Below are 24874 nucleotides of genomic sequence, written 5' to 3' on the forward strand. Positions count from 1 at the left end.
TCCTATCCGACCCAAGCTCTTCTATGGGTACAGCTTGAAGGGAGAAATAGAGCAAGGATTAAAATAGACAAGGCAACTTTGGAGAAGATCCCAAATAACTGACTTGTTAAACAGAAGCAACATTCTTTTGTTACAGTAGTATTGTAAAATAGTACTTTAAATCATCTGTGGGTTTTATTTGAATGAGTATATTGAAATAATATTTTGTCCTGGATTCTTGGACATAATGCTCTGATAAAATTGATACTTATGTCTTTAAAACATGAAAAATATTTGAAAAGTGTATTGTAATTTTCAATGTTTAAAAAAATTGTTAGAATATAGAGAAGACATCTTGTACAGTGTAATATTTGACGTTGGCAGTTCCTAGCAAATTGTCTGCCCCACTGGGTTTAGAGGTAGGAGATTTGCTCTTACTTTATGTAATTTTAGAAATCCTTCAGGATATCTACAGAATTGGCATGTTTGTGAAAATAAAGCTGTAGGGAGACTTCAATATGTATTCCACAGCTCTACATTATCAAACTAGTCATAACGGATGACTGTAAGAGCTTGGCTTATTTAACCTCCCAAGGGAAGGCTGAGAAGAGGGTAGGTAGGCTAGCTCTGAATGTGTCTTAGGATTGATTACTGAAAAGAAGATGAGAGAGTAGGGAAGATGTTGTTAAGTGCTTGTAGAGCATGTAGAGACTCGGAAAACATTTCTAACTCTGGAGCTGTGCAATTGAACAGCAGTGTCCAGGGTTTAAGATCCCCCTCTCCTGCCTCTCAGCTCTGGGCTTCATGAGTAGTTTATTAAAATTACAAAGCACGGGGATATGTGCAAGACACCTGCAGATATTGGCATATGGGACTCATTAAGAGCAGATTCCTATACACTCCTGTGTTTTTCTATAATGTGTTACAAGCTTGCCAATTGCTCTGATCAGGGGACTCAGTAATATAACAATGAAAATATTACTACAGTGTTTTACATTTCATCACAGTTCCCTATCTGTTTTTATGCTCTTCTTACATGTCACATAGGACATACAATTGATAGTGCTGAGCAAGATCTAGTTTGAATTATGTTCTAATAAAGCATGTTCTCACGAAACAATACACTTACTGCAAGGTTTAGTTCTGCTTAGATGAAATTCATTGAACTCTATTCTGTAGGAAAGCAAAGCAAGAACAGATGTGCTAGTGGGTCATAGAGGATATGACCTAGCTGTGGCTCTGGATATCCTATTTTAGATGGGGATGATCTCTGCCATGCTAGGTGCTTACAGAGGCCTATTTTAGCCCTTTAGTCTATGAAACCTTTGTTTTTACACTGTACTGTTTTGTTCTCTGTAAATTGTGCATTTCTCATATAGGGTTTGGTAGATTAATATGAAATTGCAGGTAGTGCAGAAATAATACATATTCTTGTTTTGGGTTAGCAAGTCTCTTAATTAGTTGTTTAAAATTCTTTTATTCTGAATTATCTTTTTCTTTTTTGGATATGCTATTCCCACAGGGTTTTTCATTTTAATGAAGAGGACTTCCAATGTTCAGATTCAAGAACCAGAGTTTGATTTTAGTTCTTTTGATGATTTGCTGTGAAATTGAGTGTGCTGCTAGCATCTTCAACTTGCATAAATAATACTTAATGGTTGTAAAGGTACAAATGAAGCTGTGTCAATGTCTTTTGAATTGATTTGAAAAAGTGGATCTAACCCCTTTATTCACACTTAGTTTTTTGCTTATGTAGAGTTTGAAATTGCAATCTGTAGCAGGTATTGCTGATCTCACTGTGATGATAGAGTAGATAGTAAAAATGGAGTAAAAATGTCTTATATTGTATTTCAGACCACAAGCAATTCCATTTTTTTGGTTTTGCCCTTTAAAGTCAGCTTAGTTGTGAAAGTGGGGAGGGTAATAAATTATTTTATTTAGATTATTAGATACTTTGCTTGTACCATACATAAAATGTTGATACGTGTGAAAACATGTGTGCCCTGTAACTGTGAAAACAGTAATTTCAAGATAGAATAACTACTGAATGCAGTACAGGCTATGGATGCCTTTGCAGGGGAGTTTTATGAGATAGGCAGACACAGTGCGTAAGTCACATATCACTACCTTGACTGTCTAGCCATCCCCTGATGAACTCGCCTGCATGTGCCCTTCCACTGCTCAAAGCTGACATCAGGTACTTTTTACCTTTTTTCCCCTCATCCATGTACTGAGGATAGAATAAATAAAATGAATAGGTCAGCCGTGTTCGACAAGGTTCAGAGTGAAAATACATAAAATGAGAGAAAAAGCAACAGAGATCATCCTGTATTTTTGAAAGAGGCTATTTTACCTGTACAGTGTGTTTTAAGCATCTCCTTTATTAAATCAAAATTGATGCATTGTTAGAGGTGAGTGGAAGCAAAGGAACATGAAGGACATGTGTTTTCATGTTTTAGAGGAAGTTGGGTAGAGAAAAAGAACAGGCTAATGAGAATACCAAAGAGAAAAGATACCTTCTAAAAGTGTTGGATTAGCTCAAGAGAGAGTGCTTTTTCTTTATAACCACTCCTTTTATCTGCACAAAGGAAATAGGTGGGCATTTTTTGTTAAAGAGATACCTGAGCATATGTTACAGCTACTTAGATTATGTAATTTACTTTGTACCTTTTGCATTTACAAATGCTTTTTTTTTTTTCTGAAATTAACCTACCTTCAGCCTTTAGTGTGATATAGACACTGAATATATTATTACTAACTACTTTTTCTTTGTCTGGATCCTATTGTACATGAAATACATGGCTACCTACAAATATTAGCGTAACTGCAGGGTTTGTGTGTTTGTAAAAAAAATGTTCTTGTAAAGACAGAGGTCTGCTTTTTTATGTTTCTATCTGCAATCCCATAAGCAGACATAATTTTATGGTTTTACCATGAAGTGGCTACATTTTAGTCAAATACCAGATATTGAGCATACTATGACTAAGATTTGCCACTTCCACAAAAAACCTCTGGAGTTCTTTGGTTTTGCAGTGAATTGAAAGTAAGCAGAAACATATTTGATAGATTGCCTTGAACTGGAACCATAAATCATGGGATGCAAGTGAATATCTTGTTCCAAATTAAAGTTTTGATATTACTTCTTTTCAATTTGGGTCATTCCAAATAGCATAAATATTTTCAAAACCAGTACATCTTTATCTTTGTGTAAGGTTGATGCATTCCTGAGATACAGTTATTCCTTAGAGCAGTAGAGATCTTTTCTTGAATGTATGAAATTTGGAGGGTTTATGTATTTCTAGGTGCTGTGCTTAATTGCTTTTAAAAAGGATTTAAAGTAAACTTGACTTGAGTCAGCAGATAGTGTAAACTTTACCTTACAGCTTTTCTTAGAAGATAAATTATTTTTATGTTTACATGTTAATTTTATATTAATGGAATTGTTAACAAAAAGCATTCATCAACGTTTGTCATAGGTGGAAAAGTGGAAAGGAATTAGGCCCTTGAGAGAGCAAGGTGGTTTGTCTTAGGAGCTCTGAACCCACTAGGCTGACAGAGGCAAGAGGCTTCTGCAGCTCTGTGTCCCCAGGTCCAGCCAGCAGCAAGGCTGAGCACGTGTTCCAGTTGGGCACATGTGTGCGTGCACACACAACACATTACGTGTACACGTATACATGTGGTCTTCCAGTTAGATCAACATGGACACCACAGCACCCTCACAAACACAAACTGAAGCAGTGGCCTGACCTTGTTTCACCTCTCTGGCTGGTCAGGATGAAAGCCTGCTCCATTCTAGTTGCTGGTGCTCAGCCCTCCTCCTGTTAATCCACATGTACACACACACACACACACACACACACACACACAGAGTATGGATCCTCCCAGTAGCTTTTATATTCAATGCACGAAGTAGTTGACCCCTGGCCTCACACACAGACACACACATGCAAATGGGCCTTTCTGGTACCTGGTACAGACTTAGAACCCTACCAGTAGCTGACCCTTGCTCCCCAGAGGATCTCCTGAAGCTGGGACCTCCCGTTTCCTAAACATCTCATAATAAAATTTGGTGCCACCCCAAAGTGCTCTTCCCCTGAATCCTGTGGTGAGCCCCGTGTCCCTGTGGGCAGTAACCCCCTGACAGGCTGTAAGGTGAGTGGGGAGCCTTTCCCTTCTCTTTAGCTGGTGAGTGCCAACACCTAGACAGAATGATGCTGCAGTGTAGGATTGTACTTGTTAATGGAGTAAGACACTGCCTATATAGGGGATGTATTATGGGAATTATATATCTCCAACTTTTTACATATATTATAAATCATGCAGTTTGATATATCAGAAGGCCATGTTTAAATGGTATTTTCTTAGAAACTACCCAAGAATGATAGCTTATCTGCTAGACATTGGGATCTGCCACATCAAAGAGGTTTCAAGTAACAAAAGAGCAAAGAAATTTATGAAAAAGATTTTCCTTTGTAGGAATCTTCTTTGATATTTCAGAAAGAAAAAATACTGACTCCTCATTTTGATTTTTGTGTGAACCCATGGTTTTTTGTCGCGACGTTAGTGCAACAGGTCAAAGCTCAACTCAAAGCAGAGTGTTAGAACTGTTACCTAAGATGTGTGTAACAGGATTGTCCAATGGAAGCCTTTGTAGAATAACCCACGTTATTTATTAGTATTTCTTTACAGTATAAGATTTAATGGTATGGTAAAGAAATTACTATGATATATTGATTGCATGGGACCTATACAAAGCATTTAATTTGAAGTCTGTTACCTTTATAACTAACAGAGAATTAAGAAATTATGAGTTGGAAGAAGCACTTCCCCTAAATTGCAGATCACCTTGTTTCATACCATCTTAAGTCATCTATTCTTCAAGGCTACTTGCCAGTCAAAAACAATGAAAGTCATTCCAGAGTAATTTTTTTAAGATTAGTTGATATTTAGGAAAAAAGTACATATAATTCAAGTTTAATGGGAATATTTTTATTTTTCTTAAAGGAATTCCCTACGGTTCTGCTTATTCATCAGATGGACAGTCATGAAGGTGCATGGACAATATTGCCATTAATGAGAGAGTAAGTGTAATGAATGCCAGTTATTTTGGGAATTCAGACCTCTTTTCTCAGAAGTTTTTGAATGAGAGTTGCAACCTTATATTTTCACTTTCTTACTCTACATTTTTTTTGGTTTTCCAAAGCAATTTTCTGTTAGTTAAATCAGAGAAAGCTATTTTAAGTAACAATAATAATAGAATGTAACTGAACAACTACCTTCTTTGAATCGTTGTGCATTTTAAAATTATCAGGGAAGTAAACTAGTCAAAAGAAATAACATTTTTAAGTGTGCATTTTTCTATTTGGTTCCCAGTTCTCACAGAATAAGGTGTGAGGTATTTCAGAACTTTTGAGCTTTCAGATTACTTGACTGAATGAAGTAGATTCATTAAAAAAAAATAGATAATACTGTTTGGGGTCTCTATCTGTTACAGTTTATAGTGTTTATAAGAGGTGGTATGCCTCTGTAGGGAGAAGCTGTAGGTTTCAGCATCTTTTTAGAAGCTTATCTGGCCAATTTTCATCTTAGTCTGATAGGAGAAGGCAGGTAGTCTCAAATACCTTTTGGTTTTAGCTTATGCTGATGAGCCTAAGGAAGACATGCTGCATTTATGGTAGTATCTTACAAACTGTCAGGAAGCAGTGATTCTTATTTCAGAAGGTCCTTAAGCTCCATGGTACTGAGGGCTATCTTTTGTTTGAAGCTTGTATTTGAAATCAGTGCCAGAGACTTGGCAGCCTCTTGAGGTTTAATTTAGTCAATTTAATTTATTAGACTTACTCAGGGGGAGGTTTTTCTGTCAGAGTGGTTGCAGGACAAGATGCTTTTCCTTCTGCTCTCCATGGCTTTCTGTGTGTGTAGGAACATGAAAATAGTGCTTGTATAGTAGCTGTCTTTGAGATATATGTAAACTGTGAAAAGTAACAAAGGAGATTTGAACTAAAATGAAAAACTGGAAGATGATGTTCCAACTATCAATCATCTTTTTTTTTTCCTTCTTAACTCCTGTTTCAATGACCTAGTAGTTCCTCTTCTGAATTGTTTATATTTGGTGACAGGATTTACAGATATAGCTTTTCTAAGATAGCAAAACTTGGAATGAAAAATAGAAATGCTCATTTGTGTGAGAAAGCAGAAGAAAATTCTTCAGAAATCAGAAGGGGAATCTTAAGTAGAGGATTGCCATCTTAATACTTCTGGAATATTAATTTTTTTCTTGTCTACTCTTTCACTTACTGCTTTTGACAAATGAAGACATGGAATAGTTTAGAAGTATATTGAGGCTTTTACGGTTTTGTTTTCTCAATGGACAATAGAGGAACAAGGGAGTTTGGCCCATTCTGCAACAGCTGGTGATGCTTGTAGTTGTGATATAAGATGCATTCATATCAGAAAACTGTTTTCAGTTTTCCTCAGTTCTATAGTTGTCAGCATTTTTTAAGTAAGCCTCTAACCAGCTATGACGATTCTTAATTTTTAGTTCTTGGGCACAAGTTAAGTTGGGCAAAGTATATAAGTTGGGCAAAGTATGTAATTTCATTAGATGTAATCAGTGGATGTCTTATGACACAGTACCCTTATTGTGTCCAGAAGGCCCACTACATTTCTTCTCGGGAGTCATGTTCATTAGGCAGAGAATAAATCCCTTTTTAAAACATTATTATCCAAACCAGTATCTTAGCTGAGTAGTTCCAATGGCTCCTTGCAGTCTGAACTCCAAAGTTGTGTGCTATGAGGTCTACATAAGACTGTCTGCAGGCTTAAATGCTTAGCCTTGAAAATAATTCTCATTTTCCGTCAATAGGTAGATGAAGAGATCATTCTTTTTGTGAACTTATTTGTGCTGTATTCATGAGATTCCATAACTCTTTTTGTGGGGATCACTCTAGTGTTTTCCCTTTGCCTTTCACCCACCTGCTTTCCTGTATCTCCAGACATTTCTCTCCTGAAGTTCTAGCTGAGCCTTAAAGTGTGAGAGAAAAGCCTGCAGTCTTCACAGGGCATTAAATACCGTACATATTTAAAAACACGACAGTATCTGATGCACTTTCTGTACTTGTTTGGCAAGTTTTATAGGGGGGCAGCTGTTTTTCCCAGTTGATTTTACCTTGTTTGCTTGCCTGAATGTCAGAGTTGCCTGGATTTCAGTGTTGACTAGGCACCAAGTATATGCTCTTATGAACTAAAAGGATGAATGGATCGTGAGTTCTTCTGACTGTTGTAGTTTAGCAGATTATCTTAAGAAGAAAGCAGTGAAAAATAAAATATTGTTGCAAGACACAGAGGAAAGGTAGCTTTTCAGGGTGGTGACTGTCATGATTCAGCCCCAGCTAGCAACTAAGTTCCATGCAGCTTCTCACTGACTCCCCCGTGATGAGATGGTGGAGAGAATTGGAAGGGTAAAAGGGAGACAACTTGTGAGCTGAGATAAAGACAGTTTAATAGGTAAAGCAAAAGCTATGTGCACAAGCAAAGTAAAACCAGGAATTCGTTCACTGCTTCCCATGGGCAGATGTTCAGCTATCCTCGGGAAAGCAGGGCTTTGTCATATTTAACAGTGACTTAGGAAGACAAATGCCATCACTCCAAATGTGCCCCCTTCCCCCAGCTTTATTTGCTGGGTATAACGCTATGTGGTCTGGAATATTCCTTTGGTCAGCTGGGGTAAGCTGTCCTGGCTGTGTCCCCTCTCAGTTCCTTATGCACCCAACAGCCCACTCGCTGATGGGGTGGGATGAGGCAGAAAAGGCCTCAAAGCTGTGTAAGCCCTGCTCAGCAGTAACCAGCCCAAATCAGCACAATGACTTATCCCAGATGAAAAAAGGCTGAACTAGTTTAACACCTGGCAACCATCTTGTGCTTCTAACATGTAATTAAAATACCTGCAGAGGCAGGTATCACATTTTCTAGCTGAAGTATTTCTCAGATAGTGAGTTTGGCTTTTTGAGGGGATTTGTTTGTTTGCTGACTTAACAGTTCTGCTGTTTCTTTTCATTGCTGATTTTATAAGTATCAAATGCTGTAGAGAAAGCAAAATGTGATGTTCATAGGTACTAGTTTTGTTATCCCTCTCCTCAGACAATTTGTTTAATTGAATCCACGTAAAAGCCATTCAAAGGAAACCAGACAAATAAAGATTGTGGTTTTTTCCATTAGGTAGTCATTAATAAATAAGGCTTTGTTCTGATAAGTAATGGAAGAATTAAGCCAGGAGGAGCAGAAAAACAAGAAATGACTTTTTTTTTAAGGAGTCAGGAATTCTGCATTGAGATTATTGCTAGCCTCAAGGAAGGTAGGGTACTCCTTTCAATCTCTATAGTTTCACTGTACTGGAAAAGCTAATGAAGCTTTTAGGTTGGGAATGATCAGTGTCCAACAGCTGTCAGAAAACCTGTCATTGGGCATTTTCATGATTGTTGCAGTGCTGTTAGATGCCCAATGGTGGGACCCCTTGGAAGAAAGTTGAGGTACAGGGGGGAAGGTAACTTAAACTGCTATCTATGAACTTCTGAATTCATAGGTGGCTATTAGATCTATAGTACCTGTATGTTTCTGACTAGACATCCTTTATGTATCCCTGTTCTCTTTCTTCTGGAATAACTGGTGCTTTTTAAATAGATATCAGCAGAGTCATTCTCTTTATCCATTCACTGTAGTCCTTTATTATGTAATTCTAAATTAGTAGTAAAAGTTTCTGTTTCTATATAAATGAATAATTGATTGCAAAGTACTTATATTTGGGGAATGTGCCTTGAATTTGTCATTTTGTTCATTAGCCACTTCATTGGTAAAATTTTAATTTCTGTTTTTAGCTTCTCTGTTACCTATGGTAGGAACTCCTCATGGATTTTCTTCTGTGAAGAAGATACAAGAATACAAGTTGTAAAACTGCTAGAAATACTTGGAAGATTCGACAGGTCTAAGGTGAAATAAAAATTTAGATATGTAACTTTCTTTTGAATGTGGTTGGGTGAGTTTTTCCAAGTGGAAAGCGTATATCTAAACAGCTTAAAATAGGGAGATTTCTATTGCCGAGGTTGAGAGCCAGGTATTTAACATGAAGAAGTACAAATGCTTGTCTAGCTGTTGAAGAACTATTAAAATCAAACAGAGAAACCATTTTTTCTGTGGGTAGCCTGAAAATGATGTACCATCAATAAAAAGATGAATATAGTCTGCTGTGTGGTTCCCTCTTCCCATTTTCCTGTCTGTCATCAGTTCTGATTATCATCACACAGAATGACTGATGTTAGTCTGTCTCTCATCTAGTATAGTAAGGTATTTTGTATGCATTCTGTTTCTGAACTGTGTTGGTGATAAGTTTTCTGTACCTGCTGGAAAACAAAACAGCACCAAAGGATTTGAAGAACAAAAAGAAAAGTGTAGCTACCAAGAAACAAAGTAAATTTGGCAATGCAACCGACATGAAAGGTGTTAATATTTAGAATTTTCAGTGTTCAGAAAAAAAACACCTTGGTGTCAGCCTGTATTAAAAGAAACAAAAATCTCCTTTATGAAATATGTTCTGCCTTTTTATTGCAACTCTACTTCAGGACTCACTTTAGCATATTTACTTCTTTTGCAGGCACATGGCCTTGCAATGTCTCCTCACAATTCTTTTCTAAAATGGGAATAATGATTATTCAAAGATCTTACCTTTTTAAACACTTGGCCTTCAAAATGGCTGACTGAATATATTCAGACCCTTGGAATATCCATTCTTCTTCTTTTTTCCTGTTTCAGAAACACCTACTCCTAATTGACATTCTCAGAATAGAAAAATGAACATTTTTTTCTAGATGCTACCCTTTTGCTGGTTTTAGTCTCTCCCTTGCGTTACATGCAGATTCTATTAAAATAACGAATTATGTTCCAACCTGAATTAAAAGGAAACTAAAACGTTTGCTTTTGTACATAGTAATTGTCATCTTAGTGTAACAGTCCATAACTGATTCCTTATATACAGTAGTAGTCCGTCAGCCACACAATTTGAGGTGAGTTACACCAGAACAAGCTCATTCATTATTTGTTTTAAACTATCAGCAGTCTCCATAATAAAAAGTTGGTATACAGTAATCTCAGTAAAAGGTGTACAATGGCCATGTGAATACGTGGTGAATCTGTTGCTCTTCAATCTAGATATGTAGAGATTAGTAGCAGAGCTATTGAGACTGATATGAATGTAATATTGAATGTACTATTGAGTGAAAACAGATGTATCAAAGCCTCTTGAGAGACCATGGAGGAGTGTTAAGAGAATGATTTGCATTGATAACCAAGAACATTATTGACTCAGTAAAACTGAAAAACAGTGAGGAATATCTTATTTGCATAAAGACTTTAAGGCATGCATTCAGATGTTGAATTATACCTGAACATCAGGAAACACATTTTTATTGTGCACACTGACTGTACATTGGCCCACATTGACCAAAGAGGAGTCTCTGTCCTTGGAGATAACTCACAAGCCATTTGGACATGGTCCTGAGCATCCTGCTTTGTAGGTGGACCTGCCTGAGCAGGGCAAGTTAGACCAGGTGATCCCCAGAGGTCCCTTCACCTCTATGATTCTTTGTTTCAACAGCAGATTGATTCAGTCTGTGCTTTCATAGTGGAAGATGGCAAGGTTAAACCGAATTGTATGTGCCGCTCCTCTTCCTGGCATCCTAGCAGGATGATAGACTACAGCCCCAAAGACATCCAGAATGAGTAAACCAAGTTGATGGGCAGTAATGACTTACTAGCTGTTGATACCTATAGGGTGTAAAAGTTCTGTCTAAAGGCCAGTTTGTCTTTGAGAAGCGTAAGAACTCATAAAATATCTTACTAATACACAGCGATGCTGTGACAGTTAAAGTCTCCTGTCCTCTCTGTCAGACATGACCCTTTGAGTTTGGCACACTTTCCTTGGTATTTCTGAGTAAGTGGATCCAAAAGTGAGTGGGTAGAATCAACTCGATGAGCAAATTAGGTAAAGTCACCTCTACACTCCCTGAGGTCTGCTATTGAGATTTGTTGCATCACGTTCCTTCAGCTATTAAATTGTTCTAAAGATTTTGGAGTGCTCTTATTCAAGGTAGGTCATTTTTGCCATTTTTGAAACACAGTATATTAACTGATCCAGTGGATGGTAGTTATCCACAATGGAAATCATGTACTTTTTTTTTTAATTCACATTTTTCCCTATATGCAATTTGATTACTGCAATTCCTTAAGTTATTTTATAAGTTCATTTGCATATAACTAATCCAATCTTGTTGAGACAGCCTGCACAGATTGACTTTTCCTACATATCTGGGTAGTAAATAAACAGTGTTAGGAACCAATAAGCTTGGAGAGCATTGGCTGTAACTTGTAATGTCTTCACAGTGATATGTGACTTAAAATTGCCAGAAATAATACTGTGAGAAAGCCTGTGGAGTGTGTATGTATGGGTTTAATTACAGAGAAAGGAAAGTAGGGTTGTCTTTTTTTTTTAATCCATAGATTGTTTTCATGTAAAAATTAACACCCAGAATTAAGATAACTAAAAATTTTTTTTCACTCTGTAGCATAACAAATTAGACTGGAAGAGTCCAGAAAAAAAAATTCTGCAGATGGTATCATCGTATTAAAATGTTACTATTTATTAACTGTTTCTGAAACAGAACAGTATGATTGTGTTATGAACATTTTGAAGTCTTGGAGGCCCTAAAAGAATTAAAAAATGGTGTGCACAAATGCTTCTAAGGGATTTTTGTAATACTTTCAAGGCAGTCATCTTTGTGCATAAAAATTAATGTTTGCCCATTTTCTTTCGCCTCACAGCATTTTGTTTGCTTTTAATGCTGTAGTGAACACTTGAATCCTTCAGTAAAGTAAGGAGAAAACAGAGCCTGTTGTTATTGAAGATCTAAATTATAGGCTGTGTGTAGATACTGCATAGAAAGGTTTGTTAACCACCATGAAAGTGATTAAGAAAACAGTGGAAAAAAATGCCCAACTTTATATCCTCTATGTCGATATGTGTGTAGTGTTAGTTTACCTTTACTGTTTCCTCAATAAATTGCAGAAACTGTCAGCCTTAGGAGGCACATAGGAAGAAGTTTTCAGCATTTATGTTACCTGAAGAAGTCACTAGTCAAGTACAAGATACATTTGACTCGTATTGAGAGTAGCCAATCGAAGAGGGCAGAACTATGTGGAATTCATGGGAAATGCACTCAACACATTACACACGTTACACTTGCATCAGTCCCTTGGAGAGTCAGTGTTCCTGGCAGAAGTGGCATCCCATATTTTTGGCTCATGTTGCTTATATGGGTCCTGACCATCCTTGCAGGTGGGGGTTCTTGAAGCAGGCAGCACCCAATAGCTTTGACTTGGTGTGTGTGGCAAGACAAGCATTCCTGGTAGCACCTGAGGGCTGCCTTTTATTGCGTTTTGGGGAGCCAGGTTGAGTCCTGGCTCGCTGATGGGGAGGTTGCCAGGCTGAATGTCCTATGGGACAGCCATAGTCTTGCCAGGCTCAGCTGAGTTTGGCTGGAGGTGTCTCCTGGTGCACAGACCTCTCTTCTGTTTGCTGCCTGCTGTGCCCTGGCTAAATCTCATTTGTCACTTCTTGTTGACTCTGGTGAGCTATAAAACTTAGTCTATATAGCAACATCTGCTTAGATTGGCTACTGAGGCACAAGATCCTCTTGAGGTTAGACTGGGTTTTTTAGGTCAGATGTTTCTACAGTACTTCTGCTTGAATATTTTCACTTTTGTCTTGAATTTTGTGTAAATTATTTGTTTCATGTGAAGTGTGTAAACTGTGCTGATGCCTTGAAGGAATTTTGTGGAAAAAACAGTTGCCCAAACCTGCTTTGACAGACCCTGCTTGAGTAGGGGAATTGAACTAGACAATCTAAAGAGGCCCCTTCTAACCTTAACTATTCTATGATTCTGGGACTTCAGTGTTGTTTGAACAAGTGAAATCAAGGGCACATGCTGGAGTTTGAAAATACAGCCTATAGTTGAATTCAGAGAACTACCTTTAGTTTCATTTCTTACCAAGTACTTTTTTTTCCAGGTTATTTATTGTGAACAGTATGCTTCCCTTGTTTTTGTTTTCAGGTTTGCTTTATTCAGCATGAATGCAGTCATCATCTTCACTGAAAGGATGCTGTAGATGAACCAAATTGTTTCTTAATTTCCTTTACAGGAGTGGTTTTTAGGTAAAGCGTTATATGATGAAGAATCTACAATAATTCACCATTATGCCTTTGCTGAAAATCCGACAGTCTTTAAATTTCCAGATTTTGCTGCTGGTTGGGCACTTAGCATTCCACTTGTTAACAAGTAAGAACTGAATTTTTAATCCCTTCCTACTTATTGATAGTTATTAAGAATGTTTGGTTTATACAATTTTTCTAGATGCAAATCAATATTATCTTATCGTGTTATGATTTCACATGGATTGATATTTTCTATAAAAGATGAAGGTATTCCTGCAGTAAGGTTGAAGATCTGTTGCAGATCATGTAGATATGCAGAGTCAAATTTTTTCAGCTGTCTTTGAATTGAAGCTTCTGATTGCAGCTTAGCTGTGACAGCTTGGGATGTACTCAACCAGTGCACGCTGGTGCACTGGTTTCTCATGGCTTTGACTTCAGAGCCTACACTGAACTTTTGCTGCTGCCCCCTATATTAACAGCACTCACACTGATACGTATCAGTCTGCTTTGAGGATCTAAGGTGCATAGGTAGACATTCAGCCAGGCACAGTAATGTAAAACTAGCTCTGGGCATGCCTACATAGACTTGTGCTCCCACTATAACCTTAGCCAGAAAATGCTCCTTTGATAAAATTGCATTTTTTCATTGTTTGATATATTCCAAGCATAATTATTATAAACACTTAAGAAGTCATTATTAGACAAAGGTACAGAAATAGATTTTCTGTGCATGTGATTTATTTTGCTTTGCTCTGCCTATGTCATCTAGTTAATAGTTGACCAGTACTAGTCATTCAACTAGTTCAATACCATATTTTGTAATTTAAAAAATTTATTCTCCCCCAGATAGTGGTTTTATTCCTGGATCTTAGAGTGACTGCATTGCCCTCTAGAAGTGTTTCCCATGTTGTAGAGACAAACTATGTGTTTACTTCACATTAGATGCTTTCAAAGGAGATTTCAAGTTCATAGATTTCAGAAGTTGAATGCACCTTACTGTAGCAAGGATTGATGTTTTCAAAAATTGAAAGTGCCTGAACACTATTTTTTGGAATACACAAAGAAGAGAATATTGTCTGAATTTTGAGATGCTGATCAATATTGAGCTTCAAATGTACTGCTGCTTTTAATTTGTTGAGAATGTACATCTACTCCAGGTGAGAACTTTTTTTTAGAGCAGGAAAAATGTGTCAAAATGTGTGTGCTGAAAATTAATATTAACATCATGACACTGGGCTCAGATGAAAAAAAATTAATACGATAAAGAAATATAAGTTGCTTCTTGAGGCAATAACTACAGAAATGTGATTTATTATTTTTCCCCTTATAAAATGGTCAGTAATATACCATTTTCCAGTAATGTACATTTTCCTGCAAACACTACTGATTGATTTTTTTTTATATGTCTGAGTAAATTTCTTCATCTTTAATTGTATAGGCTTGCGAAGAAGTTGAAGAGCGAACCACTGAAGTCGGACTTTACAATAGATTTAAAGCATGAGGTAAGCAGTGATGTGATGAAAAAATATATAAAGTTATATATTTGAATGATGATAAATCAAAATGGAAATATGCCATTTTTCTTAAACATTGCTAGAAAGTTTGACTGCAATAGCATGTTTGATTTCTTTCTCTTTCTTTAAAATATTGTAATACTTTAAAATTATATTTAAAGCGTAGAGGAATTCATTAATAAAATTGCATTCGTATATGAATGCATGCGTGATTGTATACAATAAGGTATATTCTAAGGCTTGCTCTGTAACGAAGGAGAGGCTTGCAATTCGTGAAGCATAAGCTGAGGTGTACAGTATCTCAGGTACTAGCCAGCCTCACTCACTTTCTAAATCAGATTCTCAGAGCTAAATATGGTGGGGTTTGCCCTAAATAGTCTGAGGATCCCAACTGTTGTGTAAACAATCAGTGCTGCAATTTCCAGCATGGAAGTCTGCAACTGTTATTTTTTGTCTCTGGTTTACAGGAGCTTCAACAGGTTGTCACTAGGTATTTCAGACTCTGACTGAAACATGAGAACAAAGGAGTGGGGGGTGGATCTGGAAGAGTATCAGTGCTACTTTTTCCGAAGCTTTTTTATTTTTTTCTGCATTCAGAATATTTGTGTAGCACAGGGTTTTGTACTGTGTTTAGTTTTTTTACCCAAGTGAACTTCTGAACCAGGATAGAAGAGGAGGATGAATCTGGAATAAGCTTGTTGATTTTGGCCTGAAATTGGGTGATATTGAATTAGTTTTAAATATTTTAAAACTCTTGAAAGTCAGCTGTGAATTATGGTTCTGGTCCTGAAGAAAACCTACCTTACTTAAAACCACTGCTGCTGTTTCAGATCTTGTAGTGGTTATAAACCTCCTCATTTATAACATAAATCTACAGTGTATTTATAGAGTATAGATTTGTAGCATATTTAAATGAATTTGGGTTTGTGGCAACACCATTCTTTCACATAGTTTCCCCTTCTTGACTGATGTATTTCTCATTAGCATTAGGACCTCTCAGTTTTCGTTTTGCTACATGAACAAGACAACAAGCTGTTTCTTTCCTCTTGTTAATTTTTTCTAAATGCAAGACCTCAGGCTTCACACTCTTAATCTTTTTTTTTGTAAGACAAAATCATTTGTATATTCCCAATATTCCAGTCTACCTCAGCACTGACAAAGTCTCTAAACAGTGTCATAAAAAAGATCATTAAGAAACATCGCTTTTATGTGCCACAGATTGCTTAATGAAAAGCAATTGATCACTCGACCAGCAAAATGACTTCCATCCACTTCTCATTCTGTTAACAGGTTTTTGCATATGTTTCATTTCAAATTTATTGCCATTGATAACCTAATTCAGCCCTGTAATTATTCTTTCTGCACAGCCTCGTCTCCCTAGAAACAGTTCCATTTCCCCTCATTTATTTTATAAATCACCAGCTTCTGCGTCCTTCTTGTGTGAATCAAGATTGACAACAAATCAAAGGATATAATCTGTTATCTTTAATGATTGTGTGTAATGTTCAAGTTTATGAAGGATGAGAAATATTTGGAGAAATGTTTTAAGAAATATTTTAGGTTGATAGAGTCCTAATAACATATGCTTCTAGTCTTTGGTATTTTATTGTGCTCTGTATCCTTTTTCTTTTTTCCCATAACATTTATATCACTTCCCTATCTCTCAGATGCGGTAAAGGATTTTTGTCATGCTGCTCATTTGTAGGTTGTTGTTTAGACTTTTTGTAACTATGTAATATCTAGCATATTCCTTGATGCTTATTCAAAACTGGAAGAAAAAATTGATTTTTTGTATGTCTAACACTAGATTTGAACTAGAACTAAGACTATTCTTGTCTTTTTATAGTAAATCCATTTCCATTGTTCTAGTAACAGTGTGTCATCTGCACTATAACCCAAAATAGCACTCTGACCTCACTTCTGAAATCAAATAGCTTTACACCATTCTAAGGCTTTCTATTGCAGATTTCATTTTCCAGTGGGAAATTTTAGCGTATTGTGAATTTTCATAAATAATTAATGTTAAGTTACAGTTGTTAAATATTCCTTGTGCTGCAGGAGCACTGCTTCTTTGTTGGTTCATGTGATAGACTTAACTCTGAATAGCTGAATTCTGAACTAATACAGGGATGACTGGTTAAGGAGATCCAGGAGCACAAGTGATGTGTTCTCCTTTATCCTTCCAATTTCAGGAAACGATGAGGGAAGGAACAGGAAGGGCCAGCAAACCAATACATGGCTCTGAGCCTGGTGTCAATGGCAGAGTTTGAGGTTTTTGATTGTGGGTCAGTTTACATGACAGCAGAGCTGTTGACAACAGATGGGGTACACCTGTCTCAGATGGGGTAAAGGATCTTTGCCCAGGAGTTAGCAGGGGTCATTGAGAGAGCTTTAAATTAGATTTGGAGGGGGAAAGGGATAAAACCAGGTTCACTAGAGATAGGCCTGGGGGCACTACACTGGTGTTTGAGGGACAGTGTGCTGGTGAGGTCCTCCAGTCTGCTGTCTCAGTGGAGACAGAGGATGGAGATCCATGTGGCAGCAATGACACAAGGTTATTATTGGTGTGTTAGAAACCATGGAAGCACCTGAGAGTAGTCACATAGGAATTAGGGTTCTCCCCTCCAAAAAGTGTTGGGATCAATAGCCCGACTGAAATGCATCTACATGAATGCTCATGGCATGGGCAACAAAGAGGAGAGGCTGGAAGTCATGGCACAGCAGGAAAGCTATACATAGTTGCCATCTCAGAAACACGGTGAGATAACTGGCTCAATTGTAGTGCTGCAATGGATGGCTATAAACTCTTCAAAAGGAATAGTCAAGGAAGGAGAGGCAGTGGGATAGCCCTCTAGGTCAGGGCTTGTCAAGTGCTTGACCATGGTGTTAATAGGATTGAGTATTTATGGGTAATAATCAGGGGGAAGGCCAACAAGGCAGACATTCTGGTGGGATTCTGTTACAGACCCCCCCAGACAGGATGAAGAAGCGGATTAAATGTTCTGTAAGCAGCTGGGAGAAGTCTCACAGTCACTAGCCCTCATTCTCATGGGGGACTCCCACTTACCAGATGTCTGCTAGAAATACAATAGAGCAGAGAGGGAACGGTTCAGGAAGTTGCTTCCTGGCACAACCGGTGAGTGAGCACTGCTGGACCTGCTGTTGGTGAATAGAGAAGGACTGGTGGGTGATGTGATGGTTGGAGGCTCTCTTGGGCATAGTGACCACAAAATGATGGGTTTTATTCTTAGAGAAGTAAGGAGAGGGGGCAGCAGAACTACTGTCTTGGAGATACAAAGGGCAGACTTTGGCCTGTTCAGGACACTGGTTGAGAAAGTCTCTTAAGAAAGTCCTGAAAGGCAAAGGAGTCCAAGAAGGCTGAACATTCTTCAGTAAGGAAATAGTGAGGTGCGGGAGCAGGTCATCTCCATGTTCCAAAAGATGAGCCACTGGGGAAGAAGAGTGGCCTTTCTGAACAGGGAGATTTGACTGGAACTTGGAGTAAAAAGGGGAGTTTAAGACCTTTGGAAGAAGAGGCAGGGAACTCAGCAGGACCACAAGGATATCATGAGGTTATGCAGGGAGAAATGCCCAACTAGAACTTAGTGTGGCTACTGCTGTAAAAGACAACAAAAAATGTTTCTATAAATACTGTAGCAACAAAAGGAGAGCTAAGGAGAATTTCCACCCTTTATCAGATACCAGAGGGAAACATAGTGACAAAGGATGAGAAAAAAGCAGAGGTACTTAATACCTTCTTTGACCCAGTCTTTAATGGTAAGACCAATTGTTCACAGGGTACCCAGCCCCCTGAGCTGGAAGACAGGGAAAAGGAGGGGAATTGATCAGTGATCAGCTGCTGCACCACTTAGATACACCCAAGTCGATGGGGCCAGATGGGATCCATCCAAGGGTACCAAGGGAGCTGGTGGAAGAGCTTGTCAAGCCAGTTTCCATCATTTACCAGCAGTCCTGGCTAACTGGGGAGATCCCAGTGGACTGGAGGTTAGCAAATGTGACACCCATCTACAAGAAGGGTCAGAAGAAGGATCCGTGGAACTACAGGCCTGTCAGCCTGACTTTAGTGATGGAGCAGATCATCTTGAGTGCCATCATGTGACACATACAGGATAATGAGGGGATCAGACCTAGCCAGCATGGGTTTGTGAAAGGCAGGTCCTGCCTTGCTGTTGTGTGTGGCTAAATAAAGAACCACTTACATTCCATAATGTGAATGTGGTGACAAGGCAAAATGATAAATTTGGAGATTTATGTGTTTATTGGCTGCTCCTTACAGTGAGTGTATCTCTTACATGCCAATTTCCTACTCCACCTCTACTTCAAGCATGATCAACAGCATTTGTCTTAATGCATAAGCATGAGTGGCAGTTTTCTTCCATATAGTGTCCTTTCCCTTGAATACTTTGTTGAACTCATATGTAATGCTGGATTCATCTGTGTTTTCAGAAGCATTGCTTATTAGTGAATAATAATGTTTGTACTCACAGTTGCCGGTAGCCTGCATCTGCTCAATTGCAAGGAAGAGTACAGTAATTTAAATTCTTCTCAGTGCAATCAAACTAAATGTTTTTACTTAGCAGTTGAGGTGGTCAAAGGGTGTATGTGTAGTTACAACAGCCCAGCTACAATCAGCAACTTCCTAAAAAGTCATCGGTTAATTGTGTTCTATTATGTGACTGTGCCCTGTTGAAAATCTTTCAAATCTAGAAGCTTGTTTCAAATACCTAATTGTGTTCTAAACCTGACCCAGTCCTAACAAGGCATGTAACAAACTGACCTTCTATTCCGTTCCCTCTAAGTTCCAGAAGTTACTATGGGCAGGTAGTTGGGATTTTCTGAGATTGTTGAGACCTAAATGAGACAGACAGGAAAATCATAGAATCGCAGAATGGTTTGGGTTAGAAGGGACCTAAAAGATATCTAGTTCCAACCTCCATGTCATGGGCAGGGATGTCAAAAATAATCATCTATAAATTAGAAGTCTGTGACTGCTTTGATGACTTGGGCTTTTTCAGTCCATACTTAATGCTCTTGGTTCTTCTGAACAAGGAGGAGAAGGAAATATTGTGCTCTCTTAATAATAGCATAATGATCACATTATTTACTAAAAGAGGAGTTGAATTCTGGCCCTAGGCTGGGGGGCCAAGGCTAAAAGTTCCTAAGTAGGCATAAAACAGTGAAAAGGAAACTTATTTTCATTGCTTTTAGTGTGTGCTGGGTCTGGCATATTAGAGAGGAGCACTTTGCTTGTTTTCCATTCAAGAGTCATTGGGAATATGTGTAAATAGTATGGGAAACAGAAACTAGAACCCAGGACTAATTTTGCTCCATTGGAGAAGTGTCATTCCTCTTGTAAATTCCAGTTGAGTTAGATATAAGTAAACCTGGAAACCAGATTTCCTACATCTTGAGTATATGTTCAAACAGCTCGTAGAATTTCTTCCATAGCAAAAATATTACGTGTTGGCTCTAGAAACATGAGCAAGAAGTAAGGTATGCAACTAGTTGATTGACTAAGGGACAAGTCTTCTACAGCATTCCATATTCTTCACTTTTCCTGTTAAGTTTGCCTTGTAATGTGATTTCTTTGCATGTCCTGAATATTTTTATACAGTGTCATTACTGATATAAATGTTACCTATTTTGACAGATTGCCCTGTACATTTGGCAGAAAGGGGAAGGACCACATCTTACTCCAGTGCCTGAGTTCTGCACAGATGATATGAACTCATATAAAGTTGATTATTGTGCAACAACATTCAGTAATTTTCTGCCACTTTGTGTAAGTACCATATTTTAAATATCATTCACTTAGTAAATGTAAAATTCATAATAAAATGCATAATACTCGACTTCAGAAATCTCAAAATTTAAGAAAATATTTTTCAATGAGTTAAAAAAGACTTAACAAAGTAGTTTGTTCTGGATATTTCCTAGCAATTAATATTGCAAATGCTTTAATGGGTCTTTCTACCACAATGTTTGATCAGCACATGATCTGTAAAGTATTTACCCTTGCACTTCTGTGAGATACTGAAGTATAGATGATCGTAATACAGTATTTGTTGCCCTAAAGTACAACCCATCTTTTCCACCTCTAGGAGAATACATTTGTGTTATTATGACTTGAGTGCTACTGGAGGCCAAAAAGTGTTCCGTGCTTCCAGGAGAGAGAAATTCTAGGTGCCAAAAATGATAATAAATAAAAGTGGTCAAATGGTTTATTACAACTGAGAAAATTAAAAGATTTTTAGTGTGTAGCATTTAATCTGCTTTTTCCAAGTGTGATACAATTTAACATGTTCTCATAGTGATTAATTTAAAAGAAATTAAAAACAATATTCTTTTTCAGACCTTGTTCATCTTTATCGATGAAAAATGTATTTCAATTATGTTATTTCAGGAATTTTAAACAACCAGTGACTTTTTTTCAATAGATAAAAATGTACTTCCTAATGTATTACTAGTACACTATTCTATTTGATATGCTATACAATGAAAAGGTATTATCTGTTTTATTATATTTATGGACATGCATATCCTATAAAGTATTACAGGCAGAGCCTGGACTTAAAGATTATGTTTTGTTCTGTTCATATAGGGAGAACCAGTGAAAAAGGAAGACATTTTTGTTGCTGTAAAAACATGTCGAAAATTTCACAATGACAGAAGTAAGTTGTTGAATGATCAAGGTACTAGGTTTGTGCAATATAGTTCATTAAATGAATATCTGAAAAACAAGCTGATCTTTGCTGTCTCTGTAGCTCTTGGGACTAATATTTGCGAAATCAGCTTGGAAACAGGAAAGTTTCAGAATTATAAACAGCTTATTCTTTAGACAGAATTTTTTTGCTGTTCAGAGTCCTCAGGAGTGCTGTCAAACATTTGAGATGAAAAGTTGTGGTTGTTTGATGTTTCATCATTAGTGATTCTTGGCAAAAAACTTGAAATTTAATATCTAAATTAAAATATGCATGAAGTTGGCTTAAATTGTAAATTGGAGCTCTTGCAATATTAATTAATATAGCAGCTATTAATATCCTTCAGTGACTTTGCCCCAGATAATTGGTTCATTTCTGTCCTTTGTACTAGCAGTGACAATTGTGCAGCTCTATGGTGACTGATTTAGAAATCTGAACAAGCTGAAAGGTCCCTCATCTTCTCCTTCCTTTTGTACTGCCCTCCTCTCCAGTAAAAGATTGAGCAGCTTATGTTGTCATATTCCTTCTGGCTGTTGTCACACTATGCAATTTGATGTGCACACGTGTTTTATAATGCTTCCAATGGGAAATTTTGTCTTGTAGATATTTGGTCATATGTAGTACTTTGTCCAACCTGTGACCCAGATTAAGAATCTCCCAAGTGTGTGAAACGCTAGGCATGTTTTTGAAATTGTAGTGTTATACAAGTAATGATAATCACCAAAAAAATAGGACTTTGATATCCATGCTAAGAACAACAAAAAGAAAACCTAGCACCACCCAACAAGATACATGCAGTGAGCATTAACTTCCTTCTCATAGGCATGGAAAATAAAGACACGGAGAGACACTCAGCTTCAGCTAATACACAATAATGCTCAGATAAGTTGAGCTAGATCAAGTATTGCAGGAAAAATTCTAAATTCTAAATCCACTGATTTAGCAGAAGACACTCTACTTACTAGATGCAACCTACCATTGCATTCTAGTTTACTTCTAGACATTTGTTAATAAAGAAATTCAGGAATAGATTTATTTCCAGGAATTTGAGTTTTGTGTGCTCTTTAATACTGCAGGTGCATAACATTGTCACCATTAGGCTTAGTTTGTTTATAAGCATAATTTAAAGTAATTATAATTGACAAAAAAATTGAAAATTAAGTAATGGTTAGTACCTGTACCAAATTTGGGGGGGAGGGTTGCCATATGTATTGTCAGAGGACAGGATGAAGAGAAAAGCTCTTTTCTTAACTAAGTCTGGTTAAAAGCAGATGGCTTTTTTTTCATAAGAAGATTAATTAATTATTATTTTTAATGCTACTGCACTTGAAGACATATTTGTAGTATTTTAATAACCTAATCATTAGGCTATCTTTAAAGTAGCTTTTGACAAAACAAAATTGACTGTCTTGTAATCGGAGTTCACTGAAGAGTTCTCCTTTCTGGATCCATGTTTATTTTCTTACATCAAAATTTGAAAAAAATCAAAACAAAACAACCTAGAAAGTCAGACAATAACATAAGGCTTCAAAAAGATAGCATAAACATCCTTCAGGAAACAGCTGTTGAAGACTGAGGAAAATTCTTGAACTTTCCTCACAGCTTCCAGTGTTATGCAATAGAGGATAATCTTGCTCAAGATTTTGAAAGATTAATGAATGCCAGCTTCAGAGAGCTCTTTTTACCTGGTAAGTCATTCTTTATTGTATGCCAAAAACTACATTAGTGCAGCTTTTAAGCTTGGAAATTGATGTGCTTTTAAAAGCAGCTAATTTTTACCTCAGAATTTACTTCAGATACAGCTCTTCTTACACATAGCATACGTAGTTATAAAAGAAATTTTCAAGACTGCAAACATGGATCAAGGTTCTAGAAACTGCACAAATAAAATGTCATTAAGAGCATAGAGCTGACCTTCTATAAAATCTCTAGTGGTATTAAAATTTTGGTGTGATCACAAGTATTAATACGTTGATAAATATTTGCATTAGCATCTAGCCCAAAATTTCATATAGTTGTTCTTTCTTTGGAAGATACAAGTTGCTAGAAATGACGAAGTATTGTGGGATTCAATTTACAGTAGACATTAGTCTGGTGGTGACACTTCCATCAAGACAAGCAAGGAAAAGAGAAAGACACTTTAGCTAGTAGCCCCCTTGCTAGACCATTTAACTGAGGTGAGGTTCAAGTCCTTGCTTCAGTGAACATACTTCATTTATATGCAGAAGGGCACTCACTCCACTGAAGAAATTGAGAGGCTCAGTCTGTAATAGCAAATATTTCAGTATGTTAAAGCACCCTGCTGAGTTTCTGGTCCTCGTTTGGAGAAAGGTAAAACAACCTTTACAGATGTGTCTCTTCTACCAGGTGAAGGTTGGACACTTTTGTATATCTGTGATACTTCTGTTCTGGGGCCTTGTTTTCTGAAAGCTTTCAGGTTTTGTTCTTCTAAGAGACATTTTCAAGTAGAACATTCCACAAAATAAGAAAATAATTTCCTGCCTAGTTGTTTTCTTAATCTAGTTGAAAAAAAAAGTTTACTCTGCCAATTAGTGCCTGATTATGCAGTGTTATATGATGTAATGTGACTTTTTATTACATAGGAGGTAGAGTTAATGCTTTGTGAAATTCCTGGTTTTGCATTCAAAACTCTGCTATAAAGTTGTACGAGTACATTTTTTTTGTACATAATTCCCTTTGTTTTATTAATGAAAAAAAAATGAGAACACTTACATTTCTTTAAAAACTTTTAAAAGCGGGATGGACCATTGCACACTGCTACGGAAATGATTGTTTTCCAAATATTAAAGCCTTTCCATTAGTGCATTGAGTTCCTGTTACTCTGTCTTAACACTAAAATGAAATAAAAGGTAACTTATCAAACTGACTATTGGTCAATCAAGAATAATTAATCCTTCAAGTTCTTGTGTGGTTAGAGTACAGGGAAGTGAGCAAGCAGGTATGCAGCAAACATCAGATTAGGCAATGGATGAGTCTAGCAAGAGACTAAAATGAATTGTTCACAAGCATCAAAGTTATATAACAGCAAAGGGAAGTTATATGAATATTTCCTCCATTTAGAGCACTTGCTGCTACCAGTGAGACCTCCTGGATGGTGTCAGAGAACATAAAGCAGAGAAACAATGACAGCAGAATGCACAGTGTTTCAGAGTACTTGCTCATCTAAGGTCTGACCACTTAATTTTTAAGATGGAAAAGAGATCATTATTTTAATCTGATAGTTTTCTTCCAAACACCCTGCAGATTGTTGGGGGTTTTTTTGTGTTACATTCACTTCTGGATGTAATTTAAACATTCACAGCACCATTGTTAGAATTCTGTGTGATCAATTTTAAATGTTGATGTGAAATGCCAAACTAATAAGAAAAGGGTTGCTTTT

At 37.1% G+C, this 24874-nt stretch overlaps 1 protein-coding gene across 1 annotated transcript in view; it reads left to right on the plus strand.

The window, feature by feature from the left end:
• The window catches only part of B3GLCT (beta 3-glucosyltransferase), a 56604-nt gene that overhangs the window by 21799 nt on the left and 9931 nt on the right, over window positions 1-24874 (plus strand). Inside the window, exons 5-10 of the mRNA XM_017818658.1 lie at window positions 4984-5060; window positions 8853-8964; window positions 13226-13362; window positions 14677-14740; window positions 20424-20555; window positions 21375-21444. Coding sequence (XP_017674147.1) covers window positions 4984-5060; window positions 8853-8964; window positions 13226-13362; window positions 14677-14740; window positions 20424-20555; window positions 21375-21444 — 592 coding nt within the window. The remainder of the gene's footprint in view (window positions 1-4983; window positions 5061-8852; window positions 8965-13225; window positions 13363-14676; window positions 14741-20423; window positions 20556-21374; window positions 21445-24874) is intronic.

Source organism: Lepidothrix coronata, unplaced genomic scaffold (assembly GCF_001604755.1).
Source record: "Lepidothrix coronata isolate B3197 unplaced genomic scaffold, Lepidothrix_coronata-1.0 Scaffold69, whole genome shotgun sequence".
In the NCBI taxonomy this organism is placed as follows: domain Eukaryota; kingdom Metazoa; phylum Chordata; class Aves; order Passeriformes; family Pipridae; genus Lepidothrix; species Lepidothrix coronata.